Genomic DNA, 26,207 nt, shown 5'->3' on the forward strand with positions numbered 1-26,207 from the left:
TTTTGGCCTTAATTGTGGTGATTGATATTCAAATATTAATTTTGATAAATCAAATGCTCTTTAATTTTTTTCCAGGTGAGAGCATGTTATTTCTCAAAGTAATGGATAATATTAAAGAGATAATAGATGCCAACAGTGATGCTGTATTTCACATATGTATTAATTGTGTAAAAAATTAGTTGTGTAAAAAAAAGCTTTTTGTTGTAAGATCTCAGATAAAGATATACAGGATAGCATGGCTGTTACTTTACCCCACTTGCTGCCTGCCACCTTACTGTTAGTGGAAGGCAAAGCACTTGAACTATTGTCCTGGTTTCAGTTAGGGCAGAGTTAATTTTCCTCCTAGTAGCTGGCAGGGTGCTATGTTTTGGATTAGGATGAGAAGAGCGCTGCTAACATGCTGATGTTTTAATTGTTGTAGAGCAGTGCTTACACCAAGCCAAGGACTTTTCAGCTTCTCGCTCTGTCCTGCTAGCGAGCAGGCTGGGGGTGCAGCAGGAGCTGGGAGGGGACAGACCCAGGACAGCTGACCCAAACTGGCCAAAGGGGTATTCCATACCATCTGACGTCATGCTGAACAATATATAGGGGTGGCTAGCCGGGGTGGGGGGGCCGGCTGCTCGGGGATGGGCTGGGCATCGGTCAACGGGTGGTGAGCAATTGCATTGTGCATCACTTATTTCGTACACGTTATTATTATTAATACTATTATTATTATTATTGTTATTATTTTTCCTGTCTTAATAAACTGTCTTTATCTCAACTCACAGACTTCACTTTCCCGTTTCTCTCCCCCATCCCGGAGAGGGAGGGGGGAGGGTGAGCGAATGGCTGTGTGGTGTTTAGCTGCCAGCCGGGCTAAACCACAACAACTATCTTCATGGAAAATCCTCTGTGGTTTCTCTCCAGCCCGAGAGAGGCAACCGGAAATTGAATCAAACAGAAATTGTGTGCACTTCTCTGGCAGTATCAGGTCCCTCTGGTAGCAGCACAACCCTCTGGTATATCACCCATTCTTCCCAGTTCTGTGTTATCTGCAAACTTGCTGAGGCTATGCTCTTCCCCATCATCCAGTTCGTTAATGAGGTTGTTAAACAGGAGTGGACCCAGTATTGACCCCCTGCAGTATGCTGCTAGTTACTGGCCTCCAACTAGACTTTGCACCACTGATCCCCACCCTCTGTGCTCAGCCATTCATCCAGTTTCTAATCCACCCCTCTGCTCACCCATCCCATACATCAACAACATATCTGAAGATCTTGTGGAAGATGGTGTCAAGGACCTTACTGAAGTTTAGGTAGACAACATCCATGGTTCTTCCCTCATCTACTAAGCCACTTGTTTCATCGTAGAAGCTTACTGAGTTGATCAAGTATGATTTCCCCTTGGAGAATCCGTGCTGACCACTCCTGATGATTTCTTGTTCTCATGTGCCTGGAAATGTTTTCCAGGATTGCCGTAACTAGTTGTCCTGGTTTCAGTTAGGACAGAGTTAATTTTAAAGGACTGTTGTGGTTTAGCCCGGCTGGCAGCCAAACACCACACAGCCGTTCGCTCACCCTCCCCCCTCCCTCTCTGGGATGGGGGAGAGAAACGGGAAAGTGAAGCCTGTGAGTTGAGATAAAGACAGTTTATTAAGATAGGAAAAATAATAACAATAATAATAGTATTAATAGTAATAATGTGTACGAAATAAGTGATGCACAATGCAATCGCTCACCACCCGCTGACCGATGCCCAGCCTATCCCCAAGCAGCCGGCCCCCCCACCCCGGCTAGCCACCCCTATATATTGTTCAGCATGACGTCAGATGGTATGGAATACCCCTTTGGCCAGTTTGGGTCAGCTGTCCTGGGTCTGTCCCCTCCCAGCTCCTGCTGCACCCCCAGCCTGCCCGCTAGCAGGACAGAGCGAGAAGCTGAAAAGTCCTTGGCTTGGTGTAAGCACTGCTCTACAACAATTAAAACATCAGCATGTTATCAGCGCTCTTCTCATCCTAATCCAAAACATAGCACCCTGCCAGCTACTAGGAGGAAAATTAACTCTGTCCTAACTGAAACCAGGACACTAGTCCATGAAAACCACATGCTACTTTGTCCACAGTCTTCCTCTAAGTGTATTTTTTATTTTGCTTTTATCAGGCAACTCTTCCCTCCTCAGTTCAAAGGATATACTACCAAAACACAACCAGTGTCTTTGGCCTGTTTTGGGGCTGTAACAGTCAACAAGACTAATCTAGAGCAGCTAGTGGCTCTTTTTTAATGTTATATGCTTAAGATGGTAGCTGATAGCTATCAATTTTGGAAGACCAGTTGGATAAGCCTTTCTCTCACTGTAGGAGGGCTGTGATTACACTTTTTTGCTGTTGAATGGGCACACAGAGAGGTGTGAAGTAGCGTGCATGTTTACATACTTATGTGATGAATGCAAGTCAAGGATCACTAACTAAGCAAGTATCCTTTACTTCTTGTGTACACTTGTACTCAGGATTCCAAACTCTACCGTCTTGCATAAGCCAAGTGCAGTGAACTTAACTACAAGCAGTTTGGACACTGTTTATAAATATGCATTCTTAATTAAATGGCCCTTGAATGGGCTATACTCATCATTTAATTACATAATCCAATTCACTAAGAAAATTCTTTTAGGAAACTTCATCACATTGTGCTTGGGTCTGTTTTGTGAGGTTTCATATTCTTTCTTTCCCAGTTAATATTCCTCAAGTTTGTGAAAGAGGAAGAAAAAGGGTTTGTTCGCAAGCATGACTGCTTGTGGGGTAGAAGTTTGTATTAAAACTGATGTGTCAACTGACTTGCTGATAGCCTTGACAAGCTGTATTTATATGATGGTGTAATGAAGAAGTGAAATTAATTTTTATCTTTTGGTTAACTTTTTCCTAGTAGATTTAGTGGAACTTTAAATATTGGCTGTACTTTTTTTTTTTTTTTTTTTTGGGATAGAGTTAATTTTCTTCATAATAGCTCATATAGTGCTGTGTTTTGGATTTGTTATGAAAATTGTGCTGATAACACACAGATGTTTTAGTTATTGCTGAGCAGTGCTAGCACAGAGTCAAGTCTTTTCTACTTCTGATGCTGCCAGTGAGCAGGCTGGGTGTGCGCAAGAAGCTGGGAGGGGACACAGCCAGGACAGATGACCCAAACTGATCGAAGGGATATTCCCTATCATATGATGTCATGCTCCACGAAGATGATCAGAGGGCTGAAGCACCTCTTCTGTGGAGACAGGCTGAGGGAGTTGGGGTTGTTCAGCCTGGAGAAGAGAAGGCTCAGGGCAGACCTTATAGTGTCCTTCTAGTACCTAAAGGGGGCCTACAGGAAAGCTGGGGAGGGACTCTCTGCCAGGGAGTTTAGGGATAGGACAAGGAATAATGGCTTTAAACTAAAACAGGGTAGATTTAGATTAGATATAAGGTAGAAATTCTTTGCTGTGTGAGGGTGGAACAGGAGCCCCATCCCTGGAAGTGTTCAAGGCCAGGTTGGATGGGGCTTTGGGCAACCTGGTCTGGTGGGAGGTGTCCCTGCCCATGGCAGGGGGGTTCGAACAGGATGATTTTTAATGTTCCTTCCATCCCAAACTGTTCTGTGATTCTGTGATTTTAGTAAAAGCTTGGGGGAATGAAGGACAGACATTCAGAATTTTGGCATCTGTATTCCTAAATAACAGTTGTGTGTGATGAAACCTTGCTTTACTGGAACTAGCTAACATCTGCCTGTTGATGGAAAGTGGTGGATTAATTCTTATTTTGCTTTGCTTGTAGCTTTTGCTTTACCTGTTAAACTGTCTTCATTTCAGCCCAGGAGTTTTCTCACTTTTACTGTTCTAGTTCTCTCTCCCCATCCTGCTGGGGTGAGTGAACAAGCAGCTGTGTGGTGCTTAGCTGTCTGTTGGGATTACATTACACTACAACAACTACCCTGCTCATTCAAAAGAAAAGAACTTAAAAAGTAGAATGTATGTAGAATACAAAATGTATGTAGTATACAAAATAGAATGTATGTTTAGCATAAGAAATATTTAGGTAAGACTTTTATATTGTGTTTTTTTTTTTTATTAGGTGATATTTATCCATGATGTTTCTTCCACTTACCGAGTACCAATTCTGTTGGAGGAGCAAGGCATTATTAAGTATTTTAAACAGAGGTTAAATTTACCCATTGATGACCGACCAAGTGATCTTCTAATGAAATGGAGGAAAATGGCTGACAGGTATTTTAACTCCTGCTGCTCTTTCAAAAGTAGAAGTGTGTGAATTCAAGTTAGGTTTTTAGCTGCACTGAAGTGACCAAATTGGGTTTGGGTCAGGAGCATCCTGCTACTGCAACACCCGTGGAAGCTCTGGGTTTAAAAGCATTGACACTTTGGGGATTTTAGAAGGTATTTTGTGAAGTTAAAGAAAAAGCAAACATTGTGAAAATTGGGGTAATAACACGATATCTCATTTTTGTCAGGTATGAAAGGTTGCTGAAGGTGTGTTCCATAGCTCTCGTTGGCAAGTACACAAAACTAAGTGATTGCTATGCATCTGTTTTCAAGGCTCTGGAACACTCTGCGCTGGCAATTAATCACAAACTGGATTTAATGGTGAGGATATTTCTGGATTTTGCTTTCAGGAATACTCTGAATATGCTTTACTAGTTTCTGTCATATAAAGTAGTTTTAATTCATACGGAAATTAGAAAATGAATTGTGTATAAATACAGACTAGCTAAACATTTCATTTTTTTATAAAAGACTTGTTTAGAGATTAGTTTATTTGGAAGTAGGATTATCTGAAAGGAACACTGTGACTACTCAAAACTGGATCCGATGATTTGATTTACTCTCAAAGGTGGGTTTTATTTGTTCTAGTGAGACTGCTTATTGTTTTAATGAGATTAGTTTAAGAAAGACAAGAGAAAATAGGTGAATTGAAAACTAATTGACTTTCTTTTTAAAATCTGGTGTCAGAAGCTGATGTTCTTCATTGCAGTTAAATTTGATTGCTCTCAAGAAGTTATCTTCAAGATTCTAGTGACATCAGAATTAGGTCAGTTTCTCCAAGAAAGTAGTTGCTCTATTTACTGTAAAGCACTATTAGAGACAAATAAGACAAATGTCTTGTTTTAATGAGAGCAGAAAGTTGAACTACACGGAAATCTGTTACCAGCTTCCTATTCCTGGAACTATCCATTTCCATTGCAGAGTCTTGCTGCTTGGGGTGGAAAGGTGTGGGGTGGAGAACCAGTGTGAAGGTGTCTATTAGTATCAGTTAAGGGGTACAGAGGATATTTTGGCATCTTGCAGCAGCAAAATGGTAGTAAATAGTCACAAAGTATCAGCACTAACATGCTGCTGCAGTGTGATTCCCGAAGTGATGCAAGATATTGATTAAAGGGGGCAGCTGAAATCTTTTTTCTGTAGGTCATCTGTACAGAGATAAGTGGGTTAATTTGTTGTCTGGGGAGGTGGAAGGAAGCACTTCTAACCAACGGAAAAGGAAAAACAAACACTCACAGAAACTGTTTAGTGTCTTTGTTAATGGTATGGAAGATGAGGTGGAGGGCACCCTCAGCAAGTCTAAAGATGATACCAAACTGGGGGGGGGGAGCTCTTTGTATGGTGGAAGGCAGGGCTGCTATTCAAAGGGACCTAAGGCTGATAGGAACCTCATGAAATTCAACAAAGGCAAATGCAATGTCCTGCACGTGACATTGAGTAACCCCATCTGAGTACAGAATGGGTTCTGGCTGGCTAAAAAGTGGCTTGCAGAAAAGGATCTGGAGATCCTGGTAGATGACGAATTGAGCACAAGCCGACAGTGTGCCCTTGTTGTAAAGAAAGCCAACATCCCAGGCCATACTAAGCCAGAGTGTAGCAGGCAAATTGAGGATAGTCACTGTTCGCTTCTATTCAGTGCTTCTGAGACCACATTTGGAGCATGGTATTCAGCTTTTGTCTCCCCAGTACAAGACGTGCACTGACACAAGTGAGTCTGAGGTAGGGCCACCAAGATTAGAGGGATGAAGTGCACGGCAGATGAAGAGAGGTTGAAAAGTAAGTTTGTTCAGTCTGGAGAAGGGAAAGGTTAGGGGAGAATCTTATTGCTGTCTGTAACTATCAAAGAGGGGGAAGAGAAAATGGAGTCAGGTTCCTTTCAGAAGTGCACATCAGAAGATGTAGAGAGAACAGACACAGACAGGAATGTGAAAAATTCTGACTTGATAGAAGGAAGTAAGTTTTCATTGTGAGGGTGGTCAAACCCTGAAACAACATGCCCAAAGTGGTTGTCTCCAGTGAAATCTGGAGATCTTCAGATCCTGACTGAAAATGGCCCTGAGTAACCTTCTGTAATTTGACATGGTTTGAGCAGGGGGCTTGGCTAGAGTCTTCCCAAGGCCATATCCAACCAACCTGATTCTGTCACTCTAAATACTGTTTTATACTGGCAGTTGCATAGTGGGAAATTTTTCTATGTAAGTAACTTTGTTTTTTAGCAAAAATGTGAAATGTGCGAAGTCTTGCAAGTACATGGTTAACAAGTCTACCTGCACACAAATCTAAGCTCAGTGGAGTTTTTGCTTTAACAAGCATGTGAATAAGTGTTTCTTGTAACTACTTCCAGCTTGGCGCTGAAGTGCTAGCAGACAAGGACTCCTTCTGTATTTAGCTGCATGTGTTAACCTCCTCTGTAGTTCTTTTTTGTCTGAAGGTTCTCCATATAAACTTGTGTTCTGAAAGAACTTCTTATTATTGTATGTGGGGTCCAGCTTATAACCCACTATCTACATATGTGAATGATGAAATGTTGATGCTGCTTAAAGTAATAAATTTGCTGGTTCAACGTGTTTGGCAAGGAAACCACAATTAACTTTAGCTATAATTAATTTTTTTTTCTTTTTCTACACTTCCAGTCTATTATATTCTTTCAGTCTATTCTATATTCTCATACCAGTGCAGAACAGCAAGGTTCATAAGTAGTTGTTTTTCTGTGGTAGTTTTGATGCCTTTTGGAGCATGAGAAAAGATAGAAGTATTAGCTAGAAGACAATCCTATCTGGAAAACTCTAGGCGATCTTTGTCTGTTTAACTTCTCCATACACAAATGAGTCCTGTCATTTCAGATAATCTGGCTTTTATGGTGGGTGGCGTCTATGCTATTCTCAGAAAGACTATGTTAAAACCAAGAATCAAACTCTGATACTTTATGGCTAATGCAGTGCATAACCGCCCCACTCATTTGCTCTAGTGGTACCTCAGGAGCCATGGTTATTACTGGCAGTAGTGATTCTAATGCAAAAACTCTGGTAGGACATACATAACGAGTCTGACTTCCTCTTTACAGTTGATGCTTTCAATCAGTCCACAGGAGTGCCTTTCTCGTGGGCTAGACAATGCAGGTTTATCCAGTCTTAAGATTAGGTAAAAAGTGGCACCCAAAAGATAGTAAAGTGACCATCCTGACCATATTTCATTTGGATGTCAGGATAAGGTCAGCACCAGCCTTTGATCGGTGCCCTGATTTCCATAGGAAGAAAAGCAGGGTATACAGCTGTAGAGCACTCTAGCAAGTCTGCATACCTGGAGGGTAGGAAAATTAGGACTGGAGGTGGCCAGAGCTCTGGAGTTGCATGCAAAGAGGGAAGCAAATATTGGGTCTTAATTGTAGTAGTTAAAGGTTTACTGAGAAATTCATTGAAACTCTTTATAGCCATATTATATAAAAGTTGGTTATATAGTGTGTGCTGCTCTTTCTGTGGAAGAAAATACTATTTTACTACATATTTTTCTTTTGTAGTACATAGATTCAACAGAACTTGAACGTTCTACAGAAGTGGAGAACTCAGTGAAATATCACCAGGCATGGCACAAGCTATGCAAAGCAGAGTAAGTGGCATCGGGTATTTTGTGTCCCAAGTGTAGAGTGTGATATTTACTTCATGGGATGAAAAATTCTTCAGTGAATCATTTCTTAGTGCATCAAAACTTTTGTTATGGAAGCAGATGGATTTGCATGGTTGGTGACAAGTCTTAGACATAGTAAATTATAGTATCAGCCTATAATCCTCAAACTCTGTTGTAATCCCTTTGGACAAGTTGCAGTTGTGTTTTTTTTTTGGATAGCTAGACAAAATAGTTTCCTTACAGTGCAGGCAGTTGTCAATGGTTTTCTTTGTTAGATAAAAGCTTAGTAAATGTCTATGGCACTCTGAAAACCTCTTTGTTAAGAGTTGTTGGGCTTTCAATTTGTACTTGTAAAGGCATGTAATTTATTGTCCAAATGCACTCATTTCCTCAGTATTACTTAGTACTCATAAAGTTTCAGTTTTAAGATCTTAAAGTTGTGACTATGTATCTAGTTTATTCAAGCAATATATACTTAAGCAGTGAGAACTTCACTGTGAAGTGTGGGGTAAGATGAGACAGCCTGTGTAGATGAGACAGAAATGTCCAAATTTAAATTCTGTGTATTTGGAATGATAATACAAAACATGCCTTTCATGCAGTGTGCTTGCTGTTCTGTAACCTAAAAAGTCTTTCTAAACTTGTACGGACTTCTTTTGCTGGTTGATTCTATGTGTTGGATGTTATATATATGGCTTTCATTGCAGTGGCATTCTTGTCCCAGGAGGGTTTGGAATTAGAGGAACAGAAGGCAAACTCCAAGCTATCTCCTGGGCAAGAACAAAGAAAAAACCTTTCCTCGGTAAGATCATTAGTGTCAGAATTTACTGTGTTTTGGAGGTGTATAGAAAGCTAATTGATTTGATATCTTAAAAACAAACAAACAAACAAACAAAAAACTTTGTAGACTACCTCCTCTACCCCCTCCACCCCAGCATGTGGTTGGTGAGTAAAAAAGAACAATAGAATCAATATAATACTAGGGAGGGATCCTGTCTTGGGGGAGTATGTGTGCTGTTGTGAATATCTGCCTTGGAAATAATGCCCCGGCTCGCTACAGCTGCTGTATGAGGAAGGAAGAGAAAGACCATTCCTACTCCAAAGGCTTTATTTGCTATATTCACATTTTATTTAGAGAATCTGTGCTTCTCAATTGAATTAAATCACTATCATTATACTTATTAATTCGTGTGCAGAAAACATAGCTGTCTTTGGACACATTTGCTATGTTAAATATTTTTTGTTGATATATTGATCTATCTTATTACAGTAATGTCTAAAGGTGCCATCTGGCCTATGAGCTAGATGCTTTTTGTGTAAATGCCTCTGAAACTTTGGTTCCTACCCTAGATTTCTTACAATTTTATAAGTAACAGCAACTACTTTGACTAGTTGCTAAAGTAAAATTTGATTCTGGACATAAGCAAAAGCTTTAGCTTTTGTTTATCTTTACAGTAATTATTAGCAAAATAGATGGGACAGGAAAAAAAGCAACAATTTTTTTTGCACGATTGTTTCATATATATTAACAATATGCCAAATTTTGAAGAATCTGTTTTACCTTGAGTTGCCATTTTTGTTTTATCTATTTGGTAAGTCTGTGTATATACACTGGGTACCAAGATTTCTGAACAAGCAGTCACATTTAAGATGAAAAGAGCAAGTACATTTGCTGTCCTGCTCTTTGTGCTGTTAAATTCTGTGGTTTTGTTTCTCTGCTAGGAGTTTGCCTGGGAATGCAATTAGCAGTTGTGGAATTTGCAAGAAACTGTTTAAATTGGAAAGGTAAGCTCAGAATGCTAGTGTGGATATGATTTGCTTTGAAGAAATATTATTCTGTACATGAAATATGTATCTATTACTAGATATATTATATAGATCCCGTGATTATTCTTAGCTCAAACTGGTCGTGTTGCAAGAGCTAAGCACCCTGTGCGCAAAGGAGTAGGATCTATGCCGATTGCCTGAAACCTACTTCCTGACTTAAAGAGTGTAGCAGAAAGTCTGCTCGTGGTTCACCCCTGTAGTCTTGCTCTAGAGTGCACATGTGGTGATGAGTAAAAGGTGAGAAGGGGTTTTCTCACTTTCTTTTGCATACTTTGTTAGTTAGAATAGCCAAATCGTAGCCATTGCAGTAGTAATTTGAAGAGTTTTAGCTCACCAGTGAACTATTACCACTAAGAACTGAGAGGAAGAAAGTTTGGGAAGTAGGAAATGGAGTATGTGTGACTGAGGCCATATAATCCCCGTGGCTGTTTCAAAATTGGTGCAATATGTGTTTCAACACACGGGATTGTAGCTCAGATGCAGGCAAGTCCTAAAATGATGCAGAACTGTTCCTATGAGTCTGTAGTGTGCATAGAACAATGGTAATGAGTTTATTTTGAACTTCTTTCAGATGCAAATTCTACAGAATTTGACCCAGACACAAAAAACCCTGTTGTAAGTACTGGTTTTTCTCCTACTTGTGTTTTGCGAGCACAAATCTTATGTTAAAAAGGGAGTTAACTGTGTAAGTTAAGGTTTATCTATATTTTTACATGGTAGGACATGAAAAGGTGTCCATTGTCCTTATTCAGTATTGCTTAAAAAGGTATTTTGTTTTTGAATAGTCCCTTGCCTTCCCCTGCTAACTTCTCAGATTTGCTGTGGCTTTATTTTTGTAAGTTTTGTAATGGTTTCCTTGGCTGTAGGCAAGTGGGAGTAGACAATGTTTAAATTGGCTTTACTAGATAATAAAATATAAAGGGAAGCTGGAAAGTGTAGCACGAAGCTATTACCAGAATATAATTTTATATAAAAAAATAGAGATTTTATGGAAAGATGTTTTTTTTTTTCCTTTCCTTTGAGTAGTATTAAATAGGCACTCCTTCACCCTGCCCCCACCGCCAAAATGCATATGCATCTCTCAGTTCTCCTCTCGAGAAAAATTTTAATGCTGTAGATAAGACAGGGCTCTCAATATAGGATGCCAATGGTAGAATTTAAGACTGGAGTTCCTACAGATGTGTTCTAGTTCAGGAGAGTATGGTATCACGTGATCATAATGGTAAAACTTACAAATGATCAGTAAGAAAGGGTTTGTAAGAAACATAACAGAAAATACATGTAGGAAAGCGCTACCTTAGTGCAGGATCTTTTAGTGGATTAGGTAGATGGCTCATGATGCAGAAACAAGTAGTTTATTAACTTCCTTTGCAATAATTTTGTTGGGATTTTTAAGTAAAATGTATTTTTTTCACATCTGCTTAGTCTGTAACATGCAAATAGCAGTTTTTTAAAGTATTTGCCCTGTTTGTCCGTGTTGTTTATACACATTGGAGGGATAATCTAGTCTGAACTTTTGAAGGTAAATTAGAGACCTTCAGAGTTCCAATCAGTGTGAGACTTCGTGGTGTCTGGACATGTACTTAGGTGAATAAAGGTAAACTTTGTATTTGGCGTCAAATCTGTGGGTTTGGCATCATAAGAGGTCTCTTCCTTCACCCTTCTTGAATGTACTTTTTCTCCAAAGGGATCCCTTTCATAGTAGCAATGTGTTATAAAATGTGGAAGTTGTTGAAAGTTTACTGTAAATTTTGGGGGAAGCAAGAACAGCAGATTGATTCTGGGACATCTTTGTTTCTAGGGCGTTTTAGTGATAGTTTCAAATGTACAGGATACTTTGCTATTGTCAGGTAGAATAGGGCAGTTTCTTCTTCTATTGCCACCTTATGTTTATTCAACTGCCAAAAGTGATGTTTGCAGTTTTTCATCATACTTACTCGTATTTTTCTAGTAATTCAAGCATCCCTGCTTCAGTAGGCAATGGCTGTAACACTACTAGAGATGATTTTTTTTTTTCTTTAAATACCTGATAGACCTCGATTTTGTCTGAATCAGCATCAGTTTCTTTGGAAGAAGTTTGAAGCTAATTTGGATCATAAAACTGGCTATTTGGGCTCATGATTATCTTTACAGTATTAACTGTGATTTGCTCTAATTGCAGAAAGTTTCTGCTCTTCCATTCTAATAAACTGTTGGTTTTGGATTAGTACTGCCTAAGTTTTGATGCTGAGAGCTGGTGGTCTAAACTAGGCATGTAGGTCTCCCCATTAAAATGCAGCAGAAAATGCTTGCAAATAACAAGTTGTTCAGTTTTGCACACCTGCCCTACTTCACTGCATGATGGGAGATCCTTCTGCCTGGTGTAAAGTAGGCTCCTAATTTTCAGGGGCCTGAAGTCATGGAGTGTGGGATACATCTTACGTAACTTCAGATGACTGCATTTCAGCTGGTCCCCTCAGGTACCTTTTCAGGATGCAGTCAGATCATGTATTTCAGAAGCCTGCTTCACGAAGGGGTGAGTCACCCATTGGAATTGCCTGTTTGTCTCCAGGATTCTGAGGATTGTTCACAGTAGCTGGCTCAGATGCAGAGCTCAACATTTAGCCAAAGTCTGGAACATGGAAGCTTGTCTGCTGCAGCCCTACTGGCAGTTTTTTCTGTTATAGAAATGGTAGTGTTTATCAGTACAATATAACGTCTTGACATCTCAGTTCTGGGTGAGAAACAGCTGTGAATCATCCCTATATGATTGCACTAGAGGAATCTTGCACTATCAATAATTATAACTGTGAAATAATCCGTTTTAGCAGAGTCTGTCTCATGCTAAAAAACTTCAGATATTCTATATAATAACAAATCAATAAAAATGATTGGAAGAGAAGCAGATTAGTAGAGTTTGTGAACTACTGAACTGATGTAGATGTTTCATTATCTATGAAAGTTGGAAACACCATATCAGCACTGATAATACCTTGTGATGCCACCGTGTGATTCAGCTGAGTCCTAATTTAGAACCAAACCAGTGTACTTTTCTTTTGGTTCCTGCTCCTTTGGAAACTGAAGGGGGAGAAGAAAGGCACTAGTGAGTCAGCAGTTCTATTTTCTTTAATTTTTAAGAAGGAAAAAACGAAAAATGTAGTTTGTCAGGAGAACTGAGGGGCAGCCATAAAATATGCATCTTCCTATATCCCTTCTCAGTTTGTTAAGCATTCAAATACTCAAAACAGTTCTTACCAAAATAGATAGTTTCTTCTAAAGTACACATAAAATCTTGGTGTACTTTGCTTCATTATTTGCCTTTTGACTTTGTCTCTAGAAGTTGTTGTTCTCATTCTCCTATTTCTCTGCATCTGTGAAAACATGAACTTTTTTCAATTAAAAATAAAAACTGAGATTGTCAAGTAATTAAGTAACTTGGAATTAGCCTTCCAAAGGAACTACGAGTGACTGAAATGGTGAGAAATGATTATTGTTAACTCTATCTCAATTAAAATGGCACGAGTTCTACTATAGAAGAACATTGTATTAGTAACAAGTCCTGAACACTTTTACTTTTAAAGTTTTTAGTGTGAGGCAATGTAGCTTGTTCTGTTTTGAATAATAATGTACAACTGAACGTGCAAATACAGTGTTGCATGCAATGCTGAATATTTGTTTCATTTCAGCTATTCATCCATTTCTTGTTCTATTGACTACCACTACAACAATATTACTCAACCTGGGCTCTGTAAAATCACCTGTGAGAAAAAAATCCTAAAGCTGAATATTGATGTGGTGAAAACTTAGAGGAAATGCGAGATAGAATTTGAAAATATTAATAGTCTGTGGGTTATAAGTTGTATTTGAGAGATTTGAAATTATTTGATATTTTTCATCACAGTTTAAATTCAAGATGTTTACTCTGAAGAAAAAAGAACAATCATAGAGTCATAGAATTATTAAGGTTGGAAAAGACCTCCAAGATCACCTGGTCCAACCATCCCCCTACCACCAATGTCACCCACTAAGCCATGTCCCTAAGCACCATGTCCAACCTCTCCTGAAACACCCCCAGGGACGGCGGCTCTACCACCTCCCTGGGCAACCCGTTCCAATGCCTGACTGATCTTTCAGAGAAGAAATGTCTCCTCATTTCCAACCTAACCCTCCCCTGGTGCAACTTGAGGCCAATCCCTCTAGTCCTATCACTAGTTACCTGTGAGGAGAGGCCAACCCCCAGCTCCCCACACCTTCCTTTCAGGTAGCTGTAGAGAGCAATAAGGTCTCCCCTGAGCTTCCTGGAGAAGACTCCAGCCTAAACAACCCCAGTTCCCTCAGCCGCTCCTCACAGGACTTGTGCTCCAGGCCCTTCACCAGCTTCGTAGCCCTGTTCTGGACATGCTCCAGGGCCTCAATGTCCTTCTTGTAGTGAGGGGCCCAAAACTGAAAGCAGTACTCGAGGTGCGGCCTCACCAGAGCAGAGTACAGGGGGACGATCACCTCCCTGGTCCTGCTGGCTGCACTATTCCTGATACAAGCCATGGTGCTGTTGGCCTTCTTGGCCACCTGGGCACACTGCTGGCTCATGTTCAGGTGAGCATTGACCAGCACCCCCAGATCATTTTCCTCTGCATAGCTTTTGAGCAACACTCCCCCAGGCCTTTAGCACTGCCTGGGGTCGTTGTGGACAAAGTGCAGGACCCGGCATGTAGCCATTTTGAACCTCATCCCATTGGCCTCTGCCCATCAACCCGTCCTGTCCAGGTCCCTCTGCAGGGCCTTCCTACCCTCTGGCAGATCTACACTTCCCCCCAACTTGGTGTCGTCAGCAAACTTACTGAGGGTGTACTCAATTCCCTCATCCAAGTCATCAGTAAAGATATTAAAGAGGATGGACCCCAATACGAATCTCTGGGGAACAGCACTGGTGACCGGTCACCAGCTGGATTTCACTCTGTTCACCACCTGTCTCTGGGCCTGGCCATTCAGCCAGTTTTTAACGTGGCAAAGCGTGTACCTGTCCAAGCCACGGGCTGCCAGCTTCTCCGGGAGAATACTGTGGGAGACTGTATGGGCTTTGCTGAAGTCTAGGTAGACTACGTCAACAGCCTTTCCCTCAACCCCCCAGTGGGTCACCCAGTCGTGGAATGAGATGAGGTTGGTCAGGCAGGACTTGCCTTTCATGAACCAATGCTGACTGGGCCTGATTCCCTGGTTGTCCTGCACATGCTGTGTGATTGCATTCAAGATGACCTGTTCCATGATCTTTTGATATAGGAGTTTTTATCTGTTTCCACCAAAGCATGCATTTTGCATTAAATTACCATGTTAAGTTTTTGAGTTCGGTTTTTCTTCAACACAGGTTTGATTTCACTAAGGAAAATGAGTTAAGTGTATAAGCACTGATCAGTCCTGCACATTTCTTTTCTCATCTTGGTTGATTAATTATTGGTCATGTTCCCATTATATTTTCTTAAGCTTTCTGCTCTACTTTCCAGCCCTTTGGATAATAACAATAGGTAAATTATTGTTGTTCTTTGCCGGAAAGGTAGCTCTTTAGAAAAGTGATGCACTGACATCAGAGTAGTGCCTAGCATGAGTTTTGTGTTGAAAATGATAATTTTAACCAACAATAATTCCTTTAAGATAATAATAATTCCTTTTAAAAGGAATCTGTGTACTCTGTGAAATGCTAGTGAACTTGATTCACTGGGTGGCAAAACTGATTTGCATTTAGTTCCATCTTCCTTGTCTTTTCTTCTACTTTTAAACTTTGATTTTCTTTTTTATTTTGTTAAAGAAAATAATGAAAAGGCTCATAAATTTTATTTCAGGTGCATCTGGTACCATTCTAGAAAAAAAATCCAGAAATAATTCTTTTTTTTAAAGCTACTATTAATTGTGACCATGGTTTTTCATGACCCATTTCATCTTGTGTAGCATCGTGAAACTTTAAGTATTGTATAGAGTAAAATAAAGCGCATGTTCTACAAACTCAAGAAATTGTGTAGAAATAGATTTTGCCAGTAGGTGACGCTCTTATAACACGTTTATGGATGCCCACTTGGCCCATTCAAGATGTCAGTAACCTGATTGAACTCTAAAATATAGAATGTTTTCCATCAGATGAAAAGGAACATGTGTCCTGCTCATGCAAAGGCACTTCTTAAAATTCTGTGATATTGTGTGTGAAGTAGCTAACGTTGGTTAGTAAGCAAATGTGTATGTGGTGCATTTTGTATTAAAATTAAAGTATATTGTTAATTTAGAAAAGTATTTTTTTTCATAAACCAGAAAAAATACTGAGTGTTATGATTTTTGTTTTCTCCCAAGAAACATAGCACACTTTAACAGCTAAAGGGTTTGTGTAAAAGTATGGCCCAGTAGCCTGTAGGAACATTCATATCATGTTTAAATACCATAATTTTTGAGGCAGCTATGCATGCAGCACTGCTGTGAAGTGCTTTATTCTGCATTCTTTAGTGGGGGAATGCAGGCATGGGAATAACTCATATGGGGTCTTCAATGCACTTGATGTGCTTTACCATTACCTTGGGTCTTAAAGTCCTTAAGTGACATGGAGATCTGGACGTAATTGGTCTATCAGGATAATGGGTGGATGTTGATGTTAAAATTCAGTCCAAAATTTTTAGTTCTATAATAGGGTTAGTGCCTAATCCACTGAATTAGTTTTCTGCCAGGTGTATTGGGTTTACATGGCAAGGTTTTGGTAGCAGGGGGTCTGCAGGGGTGGCCTCTGTGAGCAGAGCCCAGCAGCTGCCCCATGTCAGACCAGAGCCAGCTCCAGCCAGCTCCAAAAGGGACCTGCTGCTGGCCAGAGCCGAGCCAGGGTGTGGTGCTGGTTGGGACAGCAGATTTAAGGAAGGGGAAAGAAAAACTGCTGTGCAACAGCAGCTGGGAGAGGAGTGAGAAGCGGCCCTGCAGCCCCCCAGGTCAGCGCAGCAGGAGGGCAGGCGGTGCTCCAGGCAAGCAGCAGCAGTTCCCCTGCGGCCTGTGGAGAGGCCCCTGGTGGAGCAGGCTGTCCCCCTGCAGCCCATGGGTCCCACACGGAGCAGATCTCCACGCTGCAGCCCCCCCGTGGAGGAGCCCCCGGTGGAGCAGGTGGATGTGGCCTGGAGGAGGCTGCGGCCCATGGAGAGCCCCCGCAGGAGCAGGCCCCGGGCCGGAGCTGCAGCCCGTGGAGAGGAGCCCACGCAGGAGCAGGGGGTCTGGGGGGAGCTGCCGCCCACCCGTGGGGGACCCGTGCTGGAGCAGTTTGCTCCTGGGGGATGGATGGACCCCGTGGTACGGAGCCATGTGGGAGCAGTGCTTGAAGAGCTGCTGCCTGTGGGCAGCCCCCGCAGGCTCAGTTCGGGAAGGACGGCATCCCGTGGGAGGGACCCCACCTGGAGCGGCGGAGACAAAGCGTCAGGGACTGACGGCAGCTCCTATTGCCCGTTCCCCTGCACTGCTTGGGGGGTGGAGGGAGAAGAGGGTGCATGGAGGGGAAGTTGTTTTTAGTTTGCTTTTAGTTTCTTACTGCTCTAGCTTGTTAGTAATAGGCAATAAATTACATTAATCTCCCTATTCTGAGTCTGTTTTGCCCGTGATGATGATTGTTGAGTGATCTCCCCGTCTTTAACTCAACCCCTGAGCCATTTTCATCCTGTTTTCTCCCCCTTTCCCTTTAAGGAGGGTGAGTGAGGGGGCAGTTGTAGTGCAGCTCGGCTGCCCAGCTGAGTAGAAGTTCCCTTTCTCCTCCTTTATCTTTTTCATTAATTTCCTTTTGATGAAGTAAATAATAATCCTCATGAAATATGCTGAAAAATTATGTGTCACAGGGAATCATGCAATGAAAAGGTTAAAACCACACCAAATAGATGTAATGTATGTTTTAATTTGAAAAGCAATCACTTAGTTCCTATATATACTTATGCATTCTCATTTACAAGTTTCATAACAAAAAGGAAATAAATGCTTATGTAAATATAACTTGAAACTAAGATGGAAATTTGCAGTCATCATATTTAACGTAGCAATTTTACCTTGTTATTGAAAATAAATACCTTGGTTTTTTGAAAAGTTTGAACTGCTTACCATATGGAAATGTCATCTTATATGAATGATGAAGCTGAACGGGACAGAGTATTAGGTAGTATACACTAGGGGACACTGTCCAAATGGAATAACGTATCTTTTGTATGTTTTCTAGAAAGCATTTTATTCGAATTGCTCTAGAGGTCAAAATAATTAACTCAGGAAAAGTAGGGTTTGTTAAACAACATTTTCTCAAATAACATTTTAGTAGTGTGAAATAAAGACAGTTAGTTCCAAACTAGTTTTTAGGCAGCCTAGCTGGAAAGTGTGCCTAGCCAACATGCAGGGAACACAATGCAAGACTTAATCTGTTGTATGTCGTATAAATCTTTATTCTGTATTTTTTAAAATTGTGACAAGGAAATCTGTGGATTTACATGTATACATATACTGTCCATGAATGCCAGGCTCTTCTCCCACAAAGCAGTGATAGCCATTCTCGTAGACGCCTCACTGTCCTGTACCGGTTATCTTTTTTATCAGCATCACAAACTCATCAAAGCTGACACTTCCATCATTATTTTTGTCCAATGATTTAATTACGTTGTCAAGTGAGAATGAGTCCTGTTTTTGTAGAGAAAAAAAAAATAATGAAGCAAATTGCCACAACTGTTCTCCTGTGAGGAACATTGCCAAGAAGCGTTCAGTCAGTAAGAGTGTTGCTTGAAGATGTTACTGGTTGTATTTACCAGTTTTACTGGTTGAACTGGAACTATAGTGCCTGCTATTGCCTGCCAAAAACGTTAACAAAGTTACAATAACAATTTGAGAAGTATAAACTATTGTTTCCTTTTTCACTTGCCATTTCGGTAGGTGACTATAACCTGAGTGCTCCTAAATAATAGTTCATACTACCAAGACATCCACATATACCTAGTGAAAAAGCCAGTGTGCCTGTCATAACCAAACTCCAAGTATTACTCAGACGGGTTACTTCAGTCTTGTGGGTAAATTTTGTTTGGGTTACCTTACAAAATTTAACAAAAAGAGCAGGTGCAGCAGCTGCAGCATGCACGTAGTCACCACTAAAAATTAACATGCGCACCACCTACTGCTTTATTAGATACTAATTTAGGGCGCACATGTGCTGTTTGAAAACATGTTGCTACTTTCAGCAGTCTTTGGACCAGGACCTGAGAGTCTCTTTCACTCCCCTTTTCTCCTCTTTAGTAGGAATACTGTGTTCACTGTTGGAAAATTCATGTTAAAGTAATAAATCCAGTTTACATTATTAGCTTCTCTTCTTCATATGACATCCTGATGCAGGGAGTATTCTGATAATATCCCTGATGAGGGTAGTTAAATATTATAAAAATAGTTTTGAATAATATATATATATTTTTAAATTTTTTCTTTCTTCATTTTTTATGTCTGTTTTGTACTGTTCTGTCCTGCTTTTATGTTAATTTATTATGGTGCCATATATTTTTGCAAGCAGAGTAGATGGTTGAAAATGTCTGATATCCAGATGAAAAAATGTATTATTTTTTTCTGAACACTGCCATTTCCACATACCTGTGGAAATGGGTCCTGCACTAACGGTCTACATCTAATACAAAAAGCATTATCTTTCTGAATTTATCATCACATTTCCTATAAATTTTGGTAATTAATTTCTTCTGACAGTTGTTTTTAAAAGGGAAAACAGCTTCATGTATTCTATGTTGTTTGTTTGTTTGAATAAGCCACTTCCTGTTAGTGAAATAACTGAACTGGATTGCACTAGTTCTTAAAATACTGGATTTTCTGTTGAGGTACAACTTCTTTCAGACCTCTAGCAAAAATTGCTCTTGTTTTGTTTTGCTATCCAAAAGACGTTATTTAAGATATATTTTATTTGTCTAGCAAGGGAATGTAGATTGAGTCATAATATAGTTTGTGAAAGATCTGATAGAGATTATATATGAAATCAGAACCTAAATTTCTTTTTTTCCATTGACAGAAAATTGATATTTTTCTCTCTGGCTTGGTGGCATCTCTTTTCTTCACTTGGCATCTTTCTGAAGTGGCAAATATTTGCTTACTTTGTGATGGTGAGAAATTTGACTAGGTAGAAATTGGACCATGTCTCTTACTTTTAAATTTGCCCTGCTGTTTAACTTACAGATTTTTCTATATATTTTCTAGATTGAAAATACATTATTTAGATTGAAACAAAACGTATTTTATAAGACTCAGGTGCAGTATTCTAGGTGAAAATTGGATAACATTAAAAACTTTAGATTTTTGTATTTTATTTCATAGGACTTTTTTTTTATAAACTCCCTACATAGTTATCTGTTTGGAGCTACTGTTTATTAATGTGAATAAAGTTTCATAAACCAACCCTTAAGGATTATTTATGGAGTTTGTGAAACCATTTGGGCACTTAATCCACCTTTCAAAAGATACTTGCAAAAGTGTCTCCTTTTTCCTATCTATTTCATAGGAAGTACAGTGAACATAACAAGAGTGAGACTTACCTTCAGGTACTGTGCAAATTGATTCTGAAGCAGATTTTTCAACCCACCTATGGACAGTGCAGAGGTGCTACCCTCCATTAAAGCATATTGGGTAAAATATTTCAGAAGGTTATCATTGAGTAAATGTTCCATGTTTCTCAGATGTTGTCTTGTAGAATAACTGGAAACAAAGCAGACAATAGTAATCCTATGTATCAAAATGTTTTTTGAAATACATCTGACACCCAGTTTGTTGGTTTACTAAACATAAAAAATCATCAATACTTAACCTAGATGAAAAGATTATTATTTTTTTTTTCTGTAAAACTGGCTTAACTCTTATGAGCAAAAATATTTAAATTAGATTCAAAGATTAGAAACACCCAAGGTGTTTAGGTCTTGCTTACCTCTCTCAAAATCCAGAGCCTTCAAAAGTATCCAGCACAAGTGAGAGTCTCAGACTGGGGCTACCTTTATAGTTGCTTGCATGCTCCACCCCGATTATGAAACTAGTATTTGTCATTGAGTCAGTGCAGTAGTTCTATTGTGTTTTCAGTAGTCAAAGGAATAGGGTACCTTGGCAGTATAAATGACTAATTTTTTATTTTTATTTTTTATTTTCTGAAATGGGCCACGATCAGCATCTACTACTGCACTTGATATAGGTGTCCTTGGTCTTTATAGGCCATCCTGGAGAGGTTTTTTCTCTTCAATTTGTGTATTTTATACTTCAGGACATATCATACCCAACGCAGCCTGAAAAAGGCTTCTGTGGGGATGCGTATAGCATTTGTTCTTATAATAGACTTTTGGCAATGCTTAAAAAAAAATAAATCATTTTTAAATAGATTTAAGCATATATAAAACATGAAGGAGACATTTGCCCTTTTTATGAGTTGATAATGACCAACACCAAAGCCTATTCTCCAAATCTTGTGCTATTTCTTAGTGTAGGAGAACAACAAATGTGCTCTGGGATGAAATTTTGGTTGCCAATATTAAGAATCCAAACACTCCATGATGTGAATGGAAAAAGAATGAGCCATTCTTAATGGGAAAGTTGAATCTAAGGTTCTGAAAAATTGTTCCTTTTGGTGAGCATAACTGAGTATTGTGTTCAGCAGGTTCTGAAATCATGTTCAACTGATGGTCTGTGAGGCATGTTTGAGTGATGTACTGCCCTGGAGGCTGATGCTTCACAGCCCAATACTGAGTGAAGTACTGATGCTGTTTTTGCGTAGTGGGATGAGTTGGTGGCTGTGGCTGTGGTTTCCAACCTACCTGATGTCTACTATTGTTGGGTTCTGGTGTTTAGCTCTGTGCCTGCTGACTAGATCTTTTACCCTGAGCATCACTTACTGAGAAAATTTTCTAGGTCTCCTGAACCAAGAGCTTTGTGGGTCTGTAGAAGATGGATTTGCTGGGGGGGCATTTTTTTGAAACTGCAGGCATACGGGTTTAGGATACACACCGGGTAAGTTGGAGGTTTCCTGGGTAGACTTTCTTTAGCAAACTTCTCTAAATGAATATATGGATATACACCTTGCATTAGCAGCCTACTTGCATGTGCTTATACTCAACTTCCTGAAGTGTCATAGAGAATGGGATTGGGAGAGTCCTCTAGAGATCATCTAATTCATTATTCCCTTTCCCCTAGATTGTGATCACTGCTATTTATGTTGGATACCTGCTTAAGCTATTCTGAAGTGCTTAAATGATGGAGACTCTCCAGCCTCCTTATCTGCTTTGTTGCTTATCTTTATTATTAGACAATACCTAACCGTCCAATAAGACATAGGATAATGGCCTCATGCCTTGCTGCACTTAAACCCTTTACTACAAATAGGGAAAACAGACTATTGTCTATGTTCCTAGAAAGGTGTTTAACATAGAGAAATCCCATCCTTTTCTTTCTTCTTTTTTTGTTGTTTTCTTGTTCAGAAATCCTTGCTAGTTCAGTCTTCCTTTGGGAGTCCTTCTTCTTGGATCTACTCATCTTTTCGTGGCTTTCTGCAGTTGGTTTACATCCTCCTCAAGATGCTGTGTTGCAAGCTGTACAGATTGTTCACCACTCTGAATGGGTGCTCATGGTGTTGCAGTTTTATATAACGCCTGAAGCACTTGGTTGATGGTGGGAGCCTGTATGTAATTTTACAGGAAGGTAGCAGGCTACTGTGTTTGATAGTAGAAGACTTTGTCAAGTTTCTTGTTGCTTTATTCCAAGCTTGTTGTAGGGAGGACATATACATTGTTTTCAAATTCAGCACAAAAGTCTGGCGTTAGCTTGAGGGTCAGAGAACTGGGGTCAGGCATTCCCCATTCTGCGTCTGTCCAACTGAGAGATGAAGCTGGAAACACACTTTCTCCTGCTTGTTTCTTGACTCAACAGAAAGTCAGTAGCTGCTGCTGTCCTCACTAGCAGAACCTCTACTGCTGCCACTGTCGATGGTGGTATCAGTGCAAGTAAGTCTGTGAGTCTCTAACGTGTTGTATGGATTAGGACAGTCCCATACACCAAACTGAGCTGTGAACTCTAAGCTCATTCATGACAATAAGATAGAATCCATTTTCTTTTTAATTTCTTTTCCTGAACAAAATCAAAAACATCTTTCTTTCTCCTGCCATCTTGTTTTTAACTATTGGTAGATGATGAAATTTTAACAGTAGTGAATTACCAGGTGATCTGCTAATGCTCCCACTTCCCTTCTGCTAGTTTAGCTTGCTTATAGCTCCTGCATGTAGTAGCCTTGCAACACTTTGTCCCTTTCAGAAGCAGTGTCAGGAACCTGATGTGCCTGATGTGTATTATCATCATAGAATGGCTTGGGTTGGAAGAGACTGTAAAGATCATCTAGTTCCTAGTATTGTTGACATTACAGTATTTGCAAAATTCCTTTAAATTTCAAATGGCTTGTCTTTACTTGTACCAGAGGCACTTTGCTGTCACCAGTCTTGAAGATGTAGCGGTAAGTTGCTTAGTAGTATGGAAGCAGAATTGTATTTCGAGGGATGACAACTCAAGGAATTCAGCACATTAGCCTTGTTAACCTGTTAAGGGTTCATTAAGGAAGAAGACCTGATTGCAAAATAGCATAACCAGTTTTACTGAAGCATCTACCCATGGCAGTGAGAGACTGATGTCTGGAAATGTAGTGACCCACTTAAGAGTTACACAGGAGTTGTAGCTGAACCTTGGGATGAATCCAGTCTCCTCAGATCAGTTTTATTCACAAGGTACTGTAATCTGTAAGGGGTAATCTGAATGACAGAGAGTTGGGATTTGTAGTTTAATCTCCCAATTCTTTGTCCTCTTCTCTCTCAGACAGACCGCCCCCTCCAATGGTTTATGTGGTATGTCTGTCTGAGCTCTCTGTCAAAATCGTAACAGAGTTCAGTTTGACAGACCCCTGTTGATTCTCTACAAGACCACTTTGTGCAACGTACCTGTTGTTCTGAAATAGGTACAGAGTTTATCTGGTGCCACCCAGCATTTGAAGAATGCTGTCCAGAGGCAAGGGATTGTGGTCACTATCTAAGAATTTGAACAAAAGTTCAAGTATGTTACTGTTGCCACTATTAGGTGATGTGTGACTAGCAGGCAGCAGCATTTATCTATGCTGAATAACAGTCCTTGGTATCAAGCTTTGACTGATGTCTGTGCAAGCTGACTTCCAGTGTAGAAGCAGCGTTCCAGATTTGGTTACAATGTTTTGCTGCTCTTTCTTGGGTATATGAAAATATATTGTTCCTGCAGTTTATGGCATAATTCAGTTGGGTTTGCCCTGGGCTAGAGAAGTCATGTTAGCAAGCACTGTATCCTTTTGGAATTGACGTTTTTATTGTAGCTTAGATACAAGGCCATTAGCAAAAAAAAAAAAAAAAAAAAAAAAAAAGGAACTGAGCTGATCATGTGTTGTCAAACTTTTTAGGGATGCACATCACACACGTCCCTGTGATAATTGTGTTTCACTTTCTGTGATGCTGTCTGCAGATTCAAAATTCACTCAAAGTGGGCTGTTGCTGTGTATTGCCCTGATAAACTGTTTTACTGGCATATTTGAAGCAAGCAATTCTAGTCATGTTGGAGAGTATGAGAATACTAGCTGCAGGGATGGCTGAAGTGTGGGCACTGCTGCTAGTGGGAGGAGTGGTGGAACTTATGGCATCATGGTCACAAGATCTTGATGCCTGTTTAATTATGGATTAAGTAGAATGGTAACTGAGGTGCTATCATTTTTTGTCTGTGTCACATCCTTTTTTCCACTGTGGATGGCTGAATGGCATGTGAATCTGTGCACCTTGTTTACCTTAACATGCCGGACTATAAACTGGGTTAGTCTTTGAGTAGATTCCCATGCCACTGACACTGCTGGAAGGGACAGGGCCTATGCCAGAGAGGTGGGGCTGCTGTCACCTGGGGGCAACAACTGTCTCAGTCATCCTGTTTAATCCTCTGCTGATAGGTTAACACCCTACCCATCCAGTATTTTTCCAGTTTCCCAGGTGTATTTTTGAGTACTATCACCGCTGTTACTTGCATGTGAGTCCTGATGAGTTAAGAGCGATCTGAGGAGTCTCTGAGGCCTATGTTGCAGCCTGCCTGCAGTATAGAAATGTCTACTGTCAAGGTGAAGTTGGCTGTAACTGAGAGCATATGTTTGTGAATGTTGTACATATGGAAAGAAAGAGCGGGGGTTGTTAATGTGCTCAGTATTCAGTTATCTCTGCTTGTATACTGCTTGTGCATCATCTCTAGCTTCCAGGCATCAGTCGTTAGATCAAAGTCCTCTGTTTGGTCAGTTATCTCCAGCCATTCTTGCACCACCTGCAAAAAGAAAAGGTTTTAAAGCTGGAGTGCTGGTAGTCTACACATAGGACCTTTCTCAAGGTGTATGTTGGTAGAGGTGAGAGCTAATTCTAATGCAAATGTGGGGAGTTGTGGTAGAACTTTCTAATGTTGCTAGTGCCACGAGATCTTACTGTCATGAAAAAAAAGAAAGGACAGATTGGGAGATAAGGAGCATCCAGTTAACAAATTTTCTGAAAATGATTAAATAATTTTGTGCGAGAAGTTCAGAGAGCTGCACTACAGTCATTGTAGTGAACCTGTCATTGCTCTGAGGTATGACACTTATATGCAAGATGAAGATGAATTGTAAAATCCTTTATGTGTCACAAGTGATGCATTCCTTATGTTAAAATTCCTATTGTTGTCAGGCTTTAAGTGGTGACGTGTAAAAGGGCTGTCTCATCTCACAAATGAAACTCAAACTATATAGGTTATCCTTGTTATACTGTAACTATACCTCATAAGATGTTGAAGGTGTCTCCCTAAACAGGACTGGGTGGGGCTGCTACAGGGATGAATAATTTAGTATGATGCATTGTTTGTAGTCAGCTTTAAATTGGTGGTGTTATTCATTGTAGCTATATGTGTCAGCTTATGTTGTCATATATACACATCTGGCAGACAAATAATGGTATCGCAGAAGCTCCCTGTGTTACAGATATTCCATGCTACATGAGACAGTTTTGAGGGAGACTGTGTTTCAGGAAGGGGTTTTCTCCTTCCACTTTCTGAGCCTTGGCTCATGTAGCAGTGCAATAAGGCTGTTGTTTATAAATATGCTGCACCTGAAATTTACAGTTAGTGTAATTGGTAAATATATATATTTATTTGTTCCTTCCTAAACAGATTTGTTTTTTTTTTGGAATTTGAGAGTGTTCAATGTGCATAAATGTGCATTTCAGCAAGGCACATGTAGGTTTACCAAGGATTAACATTTTGTTGAGTTTCAGATAGGGCAAAGTCAGATACGTATAAGTAAGCAAATGCAGTACAAGTGGCATTAGAAAGCTCTTTATTTTCTTAGTGAGATTGTCTTCTCTCTCAGCTGTTGTCTGGCCTTGCAGGTTCCTGAGCTCTCTAGATGTTTCAGTTGTATCTCAGAACCCTGC

General features: G+C 40.1%; 1 protein-coding gene across 3 annotated transcripts in view; it reads left to right on the forward strand.

The window, feature by feature from the left end:
* Positions 1–26,207, forward strand: part of CTPS2 (CTP synthase 2) — a 76,072-nt gene that overhangs the window by 14,961 nt on the left and 34,904 nt on the right. For all 3 annotated transcript variants that reach the window (XR_007707743.1, XM_035542020.2, XM_035542021.2), the window contains exons 8-13: positions 4,079–4,230; positions 4,473–4,605; positions 7,799–7,887; positions 8,613–8,707; positions 9,628–9,690; positions 10,304–10,347. Coding sequence is in view for 2 of the 3 variants with exons in the window: in XM_035542020.2 (XP_035397913.1) it covers positions 4,079–4,230; positions 4,473–4,605; positions 7,799–7,887; positions 8,613–8,707; positions 9,628–9,690; positions 10,304–10,347 (576 nt within the window). In the remaining variant the exon portion in view is untranslated. The remainder of the gene's footprint in view (positions 1–4,078; positions 4,231–4,472; positions 4,606–7,798; positions 7,888–8,612; positions 8,708–9,627; positions 9,691–10,303; positions 10,348–26,207) is intronic.

This window comes from Cygnus atratus, chromosome 1 (assembly GCF_013377495.2).
Source record: "Cygnus atratus isolate AKBS03 ecotype Queensland, Australia chromosome 1, CAtr_DNAZoo_HiC_assembly, whole genome shotgun sequence".
Lineage (NCBI taxonomy): Eukaryota > Metazoa > Chordata > Aves > Anseriformes > Anatidae > Cygnus > Cygnus atratus.